The sequence below is a fragment of the Rattus norvegicus genome, chromosome X, assembly GCF_036323735.1.
Source record: "Rattus norvegicus strain BN/NHsdMcwi chromosome X, GRCr8, whole genome shotgun sequence".
NCBI lineage: Eukaryota > Metazoa > Chordata > Mammalia > Rodentia > Muridae > Rattus > Rattus norvegicus.
The window spans coordinates 60,459,591-60,473,334 of record NC_086039.1 but is presented as its reverse complement, the minus strand read 5'-3'; the positions used below and the strand labels follow the sequence as shown (position 1 = coordinate 60,473,334).

At 41.2% G+C, this 13,744-nt stretch overlaps 1 protein-coding gene across 1 annotated transcript; it reads left to right on the top strand.

The window, feature by feature from the left end:
- The first annotated feature begins 3,429 nt into the window (after nucleotides 1-3,429).
- Mageb6 (MAGE family member B6) lies at nucleotides 3,430-4,898 on the top strand. The gene has a single exon (NM_001408843.1). It carries the CDS (start codon nucleotides 3,588-3,590, stop codon nucleotides 4,692-4,694), a length of 1,107 nt encoding a protein of 368 aa, NP_001395772.1. The 5' UTR covers nucleotides 3,430-3,587; the 3' UTR covers nucleotides 4,695-4,898.
- Nucleotides 4,899-13,744: the final 8,846 nt, after the last annotated feature.

Sequence of the window (13,744 nt, the reverse complement as noted above, 5' to 3'; positions counted from 1 at the left end):
AGTGCACCCTGAAATGGATGCAAGTCTGGAAAGAAAACAGAAGTAGATGAGAGAATTGAATGTAGAAAGTTTTAATGTTTTTATCTAGTGTGCAATATAGAGAGCAGTGCATTTTAAAGTAAAATCTGAAACCAGTAGAAATTCCCTACTAAAAGTTTTGAACATATGCTTATGTCAGTTATCAGAAGATTTAGACATGGCTGTTAAATAAGGAGTTCCCTCATTTTGTACTTAGGAGGTTTCAGTCTCCTATGCTACCTCCACTATGACTCAAACTTGAATAGAATTGACTAGCAGATAAAACATATTCAGACTTCTTGAAACAGTTGCAAGAATTAAAATTTTCAGTCTGGATGTCCAGGCTTAAAAAATACACAGAAATTGCTTAAGTATCTTCAAATAATCAAGATAAGAATCAACTTAATTCTAACAAGGTGGTCCAGGCCTATAACTCCATCGCTCAATAAACAGACCATGGGATTGTTACTTCTAAGCCACTCTAGGCTACATAAGGATTCCATGACAATCTGAGATACAAAAGATTTAATCTTTAATCAAGAAAAAAATGAAAGACACCACATATGATGACATATAGGAACACTGAGGTAGAAAACTCATAAAAGCTCCTTCCAAGATCAAGGTATCCAGTTAGTTCTCAGGAAGTCTGCAGTACAGAGAGACAATAATCAAAGATAAAAGGGTAGAATGAAAGAAAGTGTAGAGGTGTGGATTGAGAGAAGGGGTGACAGAAGAAGAGAGGAAGACATTAGGAAAAGCAAGGAGGTTGATGGAAAACTGAGAGAGGAGGGAATAAATGGCTGGCTATGGGATTACGGAGTACAGGACTGGGAGGGAAGGTGATGGATCATAATGAATATTCAGGGTCCAACTACAAAGACCTCAATAAAACACTATTAATGCTTTATGGTGAAGCCATGAACAGGCATCCTAGGCTAAGAATTGCTCTATTTTACCCTTTTTCTCAGGATTCTGGTGAAAATGAAGTGTTTGGTTGGACACCTATTTGCTCACATCAAAATATTCCAGCCCCAGGCAAAGTCAACATAAAGAACAGATATGAGGGAACTTCTTTTTCCCGGAACGAAAAGAGGACAGAGACAGTTCCTCCTATGGAGTTCTATTTAGAGAACAAGGTGCAGGTGATGAGGGGGATTCGGAAGTGGTGGAGCCTAACTTCCGGTTAACGGTCCAGTCGAGGTACTCGGTGGTTAGCCTAGCGCAGGCTCCTCCTGTCAGGTAAAAAAGTATTTCCACGCATTGGGGGGGGGGGGGGATTGGGACATTGGAGCATTGAGGCATTAGGGATGGGAGCTAGTTGCCAAAACTGTGACAACCAGAAACATTTTATAAATCCCCTAAACCATAGCCTACCCTCTCCCACAAAAAGGACGCCAGCCACACAGGCCTGTTTCTTCATCTGGTTTCCAGAGTTCCGGACCTGGCAGTTAGGCCAAGATATGTCTCACTTGCTCCGCATTTGTTAGAGAATGAAACTTGGGGGCAGGATGACTAAGGGACAAAAGAGGAAATCTAGGTGCTATAGATTTTTTTTAACTTTTTTTATTAAGTATTTCTTATTTACATTTCGAGTGTTATTCCCTTTCCCGGTTTCTGGGCCAACATCCCCCTAGCCCCCCCCTTCTTTATGGGTGTTCCCCTCCCCATCCTCCCCCATTGCCGCCCTCCCCCCAACAGTCATGTTCACTGGGGGTTCAGTCTTGGCAGGACCAAGGGCTTCCCCTTCCACTGGTGATCTTACTAGGTGCTATAGATTTATAAGGAGGGAGGCCAGTCATGAAAATTGGGAATATTGGGAGAATTGTCCGGTGCTGTATGGCGACTGGATACACAGAATTGTTCCCCGTACGGTGGTCTAGGTGGTTCAGGTGGGCCTAGTGACCAAGATGCTACCCCAGTTTATCGTTTGAATAACTAGGAGGTAGCAGATTTATACAATATATTAAAAGATGTGCACAGTGAGGAGATTTGTTGAAGGAACAAGGGGGGCTTACACAAGTATAGGTATATTTGGTTGGCTGAATGCGTTAATTTTCTCTTGTGTGTTATTAGTGAAGATTGTTGTGTTAAGTTTACAGCACCAGAGGAAAGTGCTGATACAGCCATAGTTTAAATAAATAAATGAATAAATAAATAAATAAATATCTGCATGTATATACATACACACACACATATATACATATATATGTATGATGGGTCTCAATGTTAACAAAGAAGGTCCTGGAATTTATCATATGAAGCCTTAGTGGAAATGTTAAAGAATGTGTTTCTCTCATTAAGCAGCTATAACTTGGGGTGCCAGGAAGTGCCCTAATAGATTCTGATTTCCTCCACAGGTTTCTTAGGAAGTAGATTGATCAGAAGAAACAGAGAAATGTGAGTACCCACAAGGAAGCCCAGAGAAAAGCAGCAGAGGAAACATTTATTTTTTTTTCATCTTTTTTTTCTTCATTTTTACCTAATGATGTTAACCCAGTGCCAAATACCATTCAACCCACATTAAGACCCAGTAAATTTTTTTTTGAATTTTTTTTTATTAACTTGAGTATTTCTTATATACATTTCAAGTGTTATTCCCTTTCCCGGTTTCCAGGCAAACATCCCCCTCCCCCCTCCCCTTCCTTATGGGTGTTCCCCTCCCAACCCTCCCCCCATTGCCGCCCTCCCCCCATAGTCTAGTTCACTGGGGGTTCAGTCTTAGCAGGACCCAGGGCTTCCCCTTCCACTGGTGCTCTTACTAGGATATTCATTGCTACCTATGGGGTCAGAGTCCAGGGTCAGTCCATGTATAGTATTTAGGTAGTGGCTTAGTCCCTGGAAGCTCTGGTTGCTTGGCATTGTTGTACTTTTGGGGTCTCGAGCCCCTTCAAGCTCTTCCAGTTCTTTCTCTGATTCCTTCAACGGGGGACCTATTCTCAGTTCAGTGGTTTGCTGCTGGCATTCGCCTCTGTATTTGCTGTATTCTGGCTGTGTCTCTCAGGAGCGATCTACATCTGGCTCCTGTCGGTCTGCACTTCTTTGCTTCATCCATCTTGTCTAATTGGGTGGCTGTATATGTATGGGCCACATGTGGGGCAGGCTCTGAATGGGTGTTCCTTCAGTCTCTGTTTTAATCTTTGCCTCTCCCTTCCCTGCCAAGGGTATTCTTTTTCCTCATTTAAAGAAGGAGTGAAGCATTCACATTTTGATCATCGGTCTTGAGTTTCGTTTGTTCTAGGGATCTAGGGTAATTCAAGCATTTGGGCTAATAGCCACTTATCAATGAGTGCATACCATGTATGTCTTTCTGTGATTGGGTTAGCTCACTCAGGATGATATTTTCCAGTTCCAACCATTTGCTTACGAATTTCATAAACTCGTTGTTTTTGATAGCTGAGTAATATTCCATTGTGTAGATGTACCACATTTTCTGTATCCATAGAGGAAACATTTATTAAAGGGAAGTTGCTCTCCAACTAGTGATGGTGTAACACTCACAGATTTATTCTATTTCCCTCAGATATCTGCCTTTTCATCACTCCCGACTGGTGCTCCTGAGACAGTTTATCATGCCTAGGGGCAACAAGAGCAAGGGCCGCTCCAGGGCCAAAAGGCAGCAGACACGAGGTGGAGAAAGCCAGATTCTCCAGGGTGCTCAGCCCACTGTGAAGGAGGAGGAAACAGCACCCCCCTCTCTTGTCCAGGGTGATGCCCCCAGTTCCCCTGAAGTTGGCACTCCTCAGGAGTCTCAGGAGCCTGCATCCTATGGCTCTCCTGAGTTAGATGTGCCCTGCTCAGTTTATGATGTAGATGTTGAAGGTTCTGATGTTGGTGCTGAGGGTGCTGTTGCAGGTGCTAAGGGTTCTGATGCTGGTGTTAAAGGTTCAGTTGCAGATGCTGAGGACAGAAGTGCACATTTCTCCAAGGTAGCAGCTGCCATTCAATCTGCACGCAGAGATCCTCTGACCAGGAAGGCCAATGTGTTGATAGAGTTCATGATGGAGAAATTTAAGGTGAAAGAGCCCTTCACACAGGCAGACATGCTGAGAGTTATCAACAAGAAGTACAAGGTGCACTTCACTGAAATCCTCAGGAGAATCTCTGTGCGATTGGAATTAGTCTTTGGCCTTGAGTTGAAGGTAGTTGATCCCAGTTCTCAATCCTATATGCTTGTGGGCAAGCTGGGCCTCTCCACTGAGGGAAGTCTGAGTGGCAGTAGTGGGTTACCCAAGACAGGGCTCCTGATGACCCTCCTGGGTGTAATCTTCATGAAGGGGAACCATGCCACTGAGGAAGAGGTCTGGGAATTCCTAAAAGTAGTGGGGATATATCCTGGGAAGAGTCATGTAATCTTTGGAGAACCCCAGGAATTTATAACCAAAGATTTGGTGGAGGAAAATTATGTAGTATACCAACAGGTTCCTGGCAGTGAACCCCCAAGCTATGAGTTCCGGTGGGGTCCCAGAGCCTATGCTGAAACCACCAAAATGAAGGTCCTGGAAGTTATAGCTAAGATCAATAATACTTCCCCTAGTTTCTTCACTAGTATGTATGAGGAGGCTATGATTGATGAGGCTAATAGAGCAGCAAGAAGAGTTACAGCTGTTCCTGGCAATGTTGTGGATATCAGGGACGTCAGGGCTCATCGCAGAGTCCATAGAACCTCTTCTAAGTAGTGGAATGTGTTATAAGCTAAAAATAAGGAATTTGTAACTTATTCTGTAATTCATAAGATATTATATATGCATTTTCTTTGCTATTTTGCAAATGATCCTTTAATCCAGGATTAGCTTGCTTTATAATCCATTTCTTAAAATTTTGCTTTCATACATATTGCTGTTTTTCATGTTTAAGATGAAGATTTGGTTATTTTCAAACAAACTGGGAAATCTTTAAAATGTTAATGTGGTACTGGAACAGTGATTTTTCTGGCAATGTGGTATTGCTTGATGGTGGAACAAAAAGTGACAAGACTAATTCAAAATAGTTGTATTTTACTCTTTCTTGTAATGCTAATTAAATTAAACTTGGATTTTAATGCTCAAAATGGATTAGAAAATAAATTGTAATAAACACCAAGAAAACAAACAAGCTAATTGAGAAATGGGACCTGGAACTAAATAAAATTATCAAAAAGAAGTAACATTTAAAACTATTCAACATACCTCCCTGTGAAGGGGAAATAGAGTAGATTTTGGACTAGTGTGGGTGGAGATGGGAACAGCAAGGATCAGGTAAAGGAAACAGGGAGGGAGAGAATACAGGGAGGGATGTCTGTAATATGGTTGGATTTTAGGAGCAGTATAGAAGCCTAGGGCAGTGGAAACTTCCAGGAATCCACAGGGGTGACCCTAGCATGGGGTTAAGTGGAGGAATTGGGACACCAAACCAGCCATAAAACATTCTACCTACAAATTGTCCTGCCTGCAAGATGTGCTGGGCTAAAAGTGGCACGGAAAAAGTGGGATTGGGCAACCAATGAATGTTCCCGCTTGAGATCCATGGCCTAAGAGGGAGCCCACCACTTACACTGCCTGAAGGGTCAGGAACCAGAGGCTAGGTTTCCCAGACACCTAGATTAGAAACAAATATTCCAGGTCAAAAAAGAAAGTAAATGAAATGATTCCTAATCATATTCTGCTATACTTGCAGACTAGACCCTAGCATAATTATCATCAAAAAGGCTTCATCCTGAGACTGATCAGAGCAGATGCAGAGGCCAACAGGCAAACATTAGGTGGAACACAGAGAATACTGTGGAAGAGGGTGAGGAAGGATTGTAGGATCCAGAGGGATCGAGGCCACCATGAGAAAACCCAAATAATAGGTTAACTTGGAATCATAGGGGTTCACAGAGACTAACCTCACAATGAGGGAACCTGTATGGGACTGGCCTAGGACACGTGTGTGTGTGTGTGTGTGTGTGTGTGTGTGTGTGTGTGTGTGTGTAGATAGATGGATATATATATATATATATATATATATATATATATATATATATATATATAGCGAGAGAGGGAGAGAGAGAGAGAAAGAGAGAGAGAGAGAGAGAGAGAGAGAGAGAGAGAGAGAGAGAGAGATAGTGGTTGTGTAGCTTGGTCTTATTGTGAGACTCCTAACAGTGGAAACAGGGGCTGTCTCTGACTCTTTGCCTGCTTTTGGGATCCTTTTTCTCCTACTGGGTAGCCTTTTCCAACCTTGATATGAGAGTATGTGCCTAGTCATTTGCAAAATGATATGTCATTTCTCATTGATATCCCTGGGAGGCCTGGCCTTTTCATAAGGAAAATGAAGAAATAGATCTGGATGAGAGGGGCAAGACTAGGAGGAGAAGAAAGAGGGAACTCTGTGGTTGGGATTACATATATTAGAGAAGAATAAAAAAATATTCAACAGACTTAGCCATTAGCTGAATGCAAGTTAAAACAACTTTGAAATTTCATCAACCCCTGTCAGAATGTCTAGTAGTTTTTGTTAAATGCTTTTGGAGATATTGGAAAAGGGGGATACTTGATCATATTTTTGGAGTAGGAGATGAAGCCACTGTGCAAATCAGTGTGGTGATTCCATAATACAAAAGCAAAAAGAAAAAAACAACAACTATAAACAACCTAAAAAGCATTACCCTATAATCCAAATATACCACACTTGGGCATACATTTAAAGAACTCTACATTTTACTACAAAGAGTACTTGCTCATTCATGTTAATTGTTGCTCTATTATATATGAATTTTAGTCAGGTATAAAAGAGAAAAAATAAAATTATGTAGATCTCAGGTAAGTGGGAGCAAGAAATAAGCATTCTGAGTGAGATAGGCCAAACTCAGAATGGCAGATATAATATCTTCTCTCTCAGATTTGGATGCTAGCTTTGAATCTTAAACATGTTCGTTTAAGTTGGAATGACAATAGAAGCCAGGAAACTAGTAAGGCCCTGTGTAGGGGATACCAGTAGAGGTAGATAGAACATAAATTATATTAAATGGGATATGGAATAATGGAAGAGGAAAGATAAAATGGGGTATAATTGGTAGGTCAGGGTAGAGGAGGGAGTGTGGAGAAATATAACTAACACTGAAGACCTCTGGAAAAGCCCTATGGAAATTTACTTGTATAGAAACTTCCAAAATATATTTATATACATTTATATAGTTTACCTGAAGTTGTCATCACAATTCCTTTCCAAGACAGCAAATAGAAAGCCTAGTGCTATGTATGGGGTACCTTGCCATTGGCCAGTGAGTTCATAGACACCTTCCTAAATATAACAAACCTCTGCCATTATTTTTGGTTACCGTCTAGAACTTGATGGTAAGACTGTAAAGACACCACATCCTTAAGTTGTAGCACATGGAGAAATCAAACTGCCACTGCCCTGGAAGCTTCATTTTTACTTGGAAGCTCTCAGAGAGCTGGAAGGTGCTATGCATGCTATTGGAGAAATATACATTAGCAGTCTTCCCTGGGTTTAAACTTTGTGTGCTAAAATAATTATAGCCTGGCAAGATATGTCCACTGGTTCAATAGTGGAATTAATGTTATGGGAATAATCCACCACATTCTATTCATATTTAATGCTCTATCTACATTGAACTCATCCCTGGTACCCTTAAGTAGACTATGAAATCTTGGCTGGGTAGATAATAAGCCTGAGGAAAGAATTTATTACTATTATTTTCCTAAATGAGTATAGCACTAAACTGCCTCTCAAGGATTTATGTTTATGAGCCATGAAAGGGTGTGTCTTTCTACACTCACCAGACAAGCTCTTTTTGCAGATGCGCATTTAACATGGAGACGTCAATTAGCTAATATTCAGAGAATAAGAATAAAAGAATAAGAGTAAGGGTACTTGGTTTTAAATGAGATATCTATTGCACATCTTTTTCCCTCACTGCTTAGGGATAATCATGAAAAAATATAGAAAGATTGGAAGATCCAGAGAAAGTACACATCTGTAGCAAAACAGTATTTGCAGGACATTAAATGGATATTATACACATGAACTCAATAACTGTCACTTCATTCACATAATGTATATGTCATCAAATCATCAGAATGAGTGGGAGGAGTAGGGGACCCCATGCAGTTCCACACCTAGCTGAAAAGCATATGACAATTGGTGACTGATGGAAGAAAGGAACCAGTTTTCATTGGGGATACAGTCTCTAAAAGCCTACCCATGATCTAGTATATGACCCTATCTATATGCATGCAAATAGGTTGACTCTGTGGAGGACAGGGATGTGTGTGTGTGTGTGTGTGTGTGTGTGTGTGTGTGTGTGTGTGTGTGTGTGTGTGTGTGATGGGTGTAGAGAGGGAGGGGGATTGGGAGAGTGTATATGAGGTTGGTAAAAATGATTGGAGGGATAGTGGTGGAAATTCACAGCAGGAAATGGTGGGTGGTTTGGACAAAATAAAAATAAAATAAAATCTCTGTCTTAAGGTTTCTATTGCTGTGAAGAGACACTATGGCCATATCAACTCTTTTAAAGGACTGCATTTATTTGAGGCTTACTTACATTTTCAGAGTTTTAGTCCATTATCATCATGGTTGGAAAAATGATGACAGACAGAAAGACATGGTCTTTCTACATCAGGGCCTCTAGGCAGCAGGAAGGGAATGATACTGGTCTTGAAACATCTAAGACCTCAAACCCACCCTCAGTGACACACTTTCTCCAACAAGCCCACACCTACTTCAATAAGGCTACAGCTCAGAGTAGTGATATTTCCTATGAGCCTAAGTGGGCCATTTTCATTCAAACCACCAAAAACACATTATATACATGTCAGAAATTCTCAAATAGTAGAGAATGCCTGAAACAATAAAAGAAAGTAAAATCAAGATGATTATAACAATATAACATATAGTTTGGAGGTGAGATGGGTGTCCTGGAGTGAGTGCATTTTGAGGAACATGGGAATTGATTACAATACATGCACATACACTGCATGCATTACAATACACTGCATATACATACAAATGTTTCAAAGATTAAATAAAAATAAAAGAATTAACAGAGCCAGATTCTGTTCCAGTAAAGGAATAGTTGCATCAGGTTCCTTGGAGCTTAGTTTGTAAAATGAAAAGGGAGGACTTGATACTGGAGCGATGATGAAAGGAAGGAGAAAGAATAATTGGAACTCAAAGCACAAAGAGAGAGAATGCTGGTATTTGTCTCAAAAGAGGACTATTGATTTGATTACAGCCAAAGTAAAACAAAGGAACTATCACTCCCTAATTCATGAACACTACTTTCATTGGATGAGCAACATTTTGCCTGCTGTATTACCTCAGATTTACTTATGTTTTTAAACATTTGCAACTACATTCTGTAAGAGAAGGGAGTTACTATATTGGGTACAAATTATCTCAGTAATAACTACTGTTACTTAAAGATTCAACTTTGTATAACACTGTGTCAGCTGATTCACATCTATTCAGTACTGAAGTCTTACATGTTGGGATTTGTAAGACTCCCTTTACAAATAAACCACATGAAATTTTCTCAAGTTTACAATATTGTTTCATGACAGACACAGGCTCAGAATTTCTCTCAAATCAGTATCTCCACATTTCTCCAAGCAAGCCTGTGTTGAGCATTTTCTGCTTGTTATATCAGAATGTATTTCTGATGATAAATTTATAACTTCAAACTTAGAGTAATGATTTGAATTTCAGAGACCAAGGAATAAGCAATGGCAATATTAAGTATGAATAAAGAGATAGACTGAGGCAGGAGGATTGTGTTAGAGCTATGCATCAGTCTAGGCTGCTCAACAAGGCTCATCTTGAGAGGAAAGACAGAGAAATTGCATGATATTACCATTGCCTACAGAGACAAACTCAGTATCAATAAACTTCAACAAACTAGGGTCTGAAGTATTAGTAGTTTCAGCGTGTTCCTTTTAAAAAGTATGTATATCTCCATAGAAGTTACGTGAGGGGACAAGTCCAGGTGATGAAAGGAGGATATAGGTTATCATATTTTGTGACAACATAACTCCTATTTGGGGATCTATGCTTAGCACTTTTCTCCTTTTTCTATCAAATCCTCTGCAAGGGGTACAGAGAGACATTGGCCAAGGTTTGGAAGTGATGCAGCATTTTCCTAGGAACTTTACACTGAAAGTATAGGACTTTTACAAATGAGAAACATCACAACAACCACCTCTTAATAAAATGAGCCACACTGATGCCAGAGAATGTCTGTTTCCCCCTCTGAAAGAATGATGTCAGGGTGTGAGAAAGGATTCAGTTTGTATTGGGGCTGAAGCCCATAAGCGTTATTAAGTTGATATGTCATTACTCAAAGACTGGGGTTCTGAATGGCATAAGAACTGTGTTCTAAATGAGCAAACTGAAACTGAGGGAGTATCTTTCTGTGACTGCCTCATTTAATTATTTACTTATTTACAAAATCATTTTTTATTTTTCTTTTAACTGGATATTTTTTATTTACATTTCAAACATTATTCCCTTTCCTGGTTTTCCTGCCATAAGTCCCTTATCCATTCCCCACTCCTTCTTCTATGAGTGTGTTCCCTCTCCCCAACCAGCCCCACTTCCCATCTCCCCTGACATTCCCATGCACTGGGGGTCTAGCCTTGGTAGGAGCAAGGGCTTCTCCTCCCATTGGTGCCCAACAAGGCCATCCTCTGCTACATATGCACCTGGAGTTATGGGTCTGTCCATGTGTACTTTTTGGGTAGTGGTTTAGTCCCTGGGAGCTCTGGCTGGTAGGTATTGTTATTATGGGGTTGCAAGCCTCTTCAGCTCTTTAAATCCTTTCTCTAATTTCTCCAACTGGGACCCCGTTCTCAGTTCAATGGTTTGCTGCTAACATCCACCTTTGTATTTGACATGATCTGGCTGAACCTTTCAGAAGACAGCTATATCAGGCTCCCATCAGCATGCATTTCTTGGCTTCATCAATATTATCTAGTTTTGGTGGCTGTATATAAATGTGCTCTGTACCAAGGTGGGTCAGGCTCTGAATGGCAATTCCTTCTCTCTCTGCTCCAAACTTTGTCTCCATATCCACTTGTCTTAGTCAGGGTTTCTGTTCCTGCACAAACATCATGACCAAGAAGCAAGTTGGGGAGGAAAGGGTTTATTCAACTTACTTCCACATTGCTGTTTCATCACCAAAGGAAGTCAGGACTGGAACTCAAGCAGGTCAGGAAGCAGAGACTGATGTAGAGGCCATGGACAGATGTTTCTTACTGGCTTGAGGGTTGTGTTGATGTTTTTTATGGTATCTTCTGCCCCTGAGATTCTCTCTTCTATCTCTTGTATTCTGTTGGTGATGTTTTCATCTATGACTCCTGATCTCTTTCCTAGGTTTTCTGTCTCCAGGGGTGTCTCCTTCTGTGCTTTCTTTATTGTTTCTATTTCCATTATTATATCCTGGATTTTTTGTTCAGTCTGTTTGGTTGTGTTTTCCTATAATTCTTTAAGGTATTTTTGTGTTTCCTCTTTAAGTTCTTCCACTTGTTTACCTGTATTGCCCTGTTTTTCCTTAAGGGAGTTAATTATGTCCTCCTTAAATTCTTCTATCATCATCATGAGATGTGGTTTTAAATCCAAATCTCTTCTATTGTGTTTGGATATGCAGTATGTTCTTTGGTGGGAGAACTGGGCTCTGAACAAGTAGTCTTGGTTCCTATTTCTTAGGTTTCTGCACTTGCCTCTTGCCATCATGTTCTCTCTGGTGTTAGTTTGTTTTGCTATCTCTGACAGTGGCTTGACCCTCCTGTAGGCCTGTGTGTTGGAACTCCTATACACCTGTTTTCTTTCAACTATAAGCAGAGAGCTACTCTGGGTTTGTGTGACCTGAAGCCTCCAAGTAGGTTGTTTCATGCAGAAGAGTTGGTCTTACGTCTGCTCTCAGGTGTCTAGGTGCTCCTGGTGAATGGCTTTCAGCTCTCAGCACATGCAGAAACCTGAATGATCCTGCCTCTGACTGCTCCTAGTTCCCTGTTTCCAGAGTCTCAGAACTGTACCCACTTCTTGGGGCCCAGCTCTTTCCTGCAAGGGACTTGGGTACAGGGAGCTTTAGGACCGGTTCAGTTCAGTTCCAGGTGCTTGGAGAAACCAGCAGGTTCCTGTTGCTGACTACCCCTATATTCTTGTATCCAGAGACCCTCTAGACTGGTTCTTCTTGGCCAGGAATGTGAGTTGAAATGGCAACCAACAGATTGGGAAAAGATCTTTACCAATCCTACAACGGATAGAGGGCTCATATCCAAAATATCCAAAGAACTCATGAAGTTAGACTGCAGGGAGACAAATAACCCTATTAAAAATGGGGATCAGAGCTAAACAAAGAATTCACAGCTGAGGAATCCCGAATGGCTGAGAAACACCTAAAGAAATGTTCAACATCTTTAGTCGTAAGAGAAATGCAAATCAAAACAACCATGAGATTCCACCTCACACCAGTCAGAATGGCTAAAATCAAAAACTTCAGCGATACAGATGCTGACAAGGATGTGGAGAAAGAGAAACACTCCTCCATTGTTGGTTGGATTGCAGAATGGTACAACCATTCTGGAAATCAGTCTGGAGGTTCCTCAGAAAATTGGACATTGAACTACCTGAGGATCCAGCTATACCTCTCTTGGGCATAAACACAAAAGGTGCTCCACTATGTTCATAGCAGCCTTTATATAATAGCCAGAAGCTGGAAAGTACCCAGATGCCCTTCAACAGAGGAATGGATACAGAAAATGTGGTACATCTACACAATGGAATACTACTCTGCTAACAAAACAATGACTTTATGAAATTCATAGACAAATGGATGGAACTGGAAAATGTTATCCTGAGTGAGGTCACCCAATCACAGAAAAACACACATGGTATGCACTCATTGATAAGTGGATATTAGCCCAAATGCTTGAATTACCCTAGATGCATAAAATACGTGAAACTCAAGAGGGAGAGGCCAAGATTAAAACAGAGACTTAAGGAACACCCATTCAGAGCCTGCCCGACATGTGGCCCATACATATACAGCCACCCAATTAGACAAGATGGATGAAGCAAAGAAGTGCAGACCGACAGGAGCCGGATGTAGATCGCTCCTGAGAGACACAGCCAGAATACAGCAAATACAGAGGCGAATGCCAGCAGCAAACCACTGAACTGAGAATAGGTCCCCTATTGAAGGAATCAGAGAAAGAACTGGAAGAGCTTGAAGGGGCTAGAGACCCCAAAAGTACAACAATGCCAAGCAACCAGAGCTTCCAGGGACTAAGCCACTACCTAAAGACTATACATGGACTGACCCTGGACTCTGACCCCATAGGTAGCAATGAATATCCTAGTAAGAGCACCAGTGGAAGGGGAAGCCCTGGGTCCTGCTAAGACTGAACCCCCAGTGAACTAGTCTATGGGGGGAGGGCGGCAATGGGGGGAGGGTTGGGAGGGGAACACCCATAAGGAAGGGGAGGGGGGAGGGGGATGTTTGCCCGGAAACCGGGAAAGGGAATAACACTCGAAATGTATATAAGAAATACTCAAGTCAATAAAAAAAAAAAGCAAAAAAAAAAAAAAAAGAAGGATGACCAAAATTGCAAATGCTTCACTTCTTTAAAAGGGGTACAAGAATACCCTTGGGAGGGAATAGGAGGCAAATTTTGGAACAGAGGCTGAAGGAACGCCCATTCAGAGCCTGCCCCACATGTGGGCCATATGTATACAGCCACCAAACTAG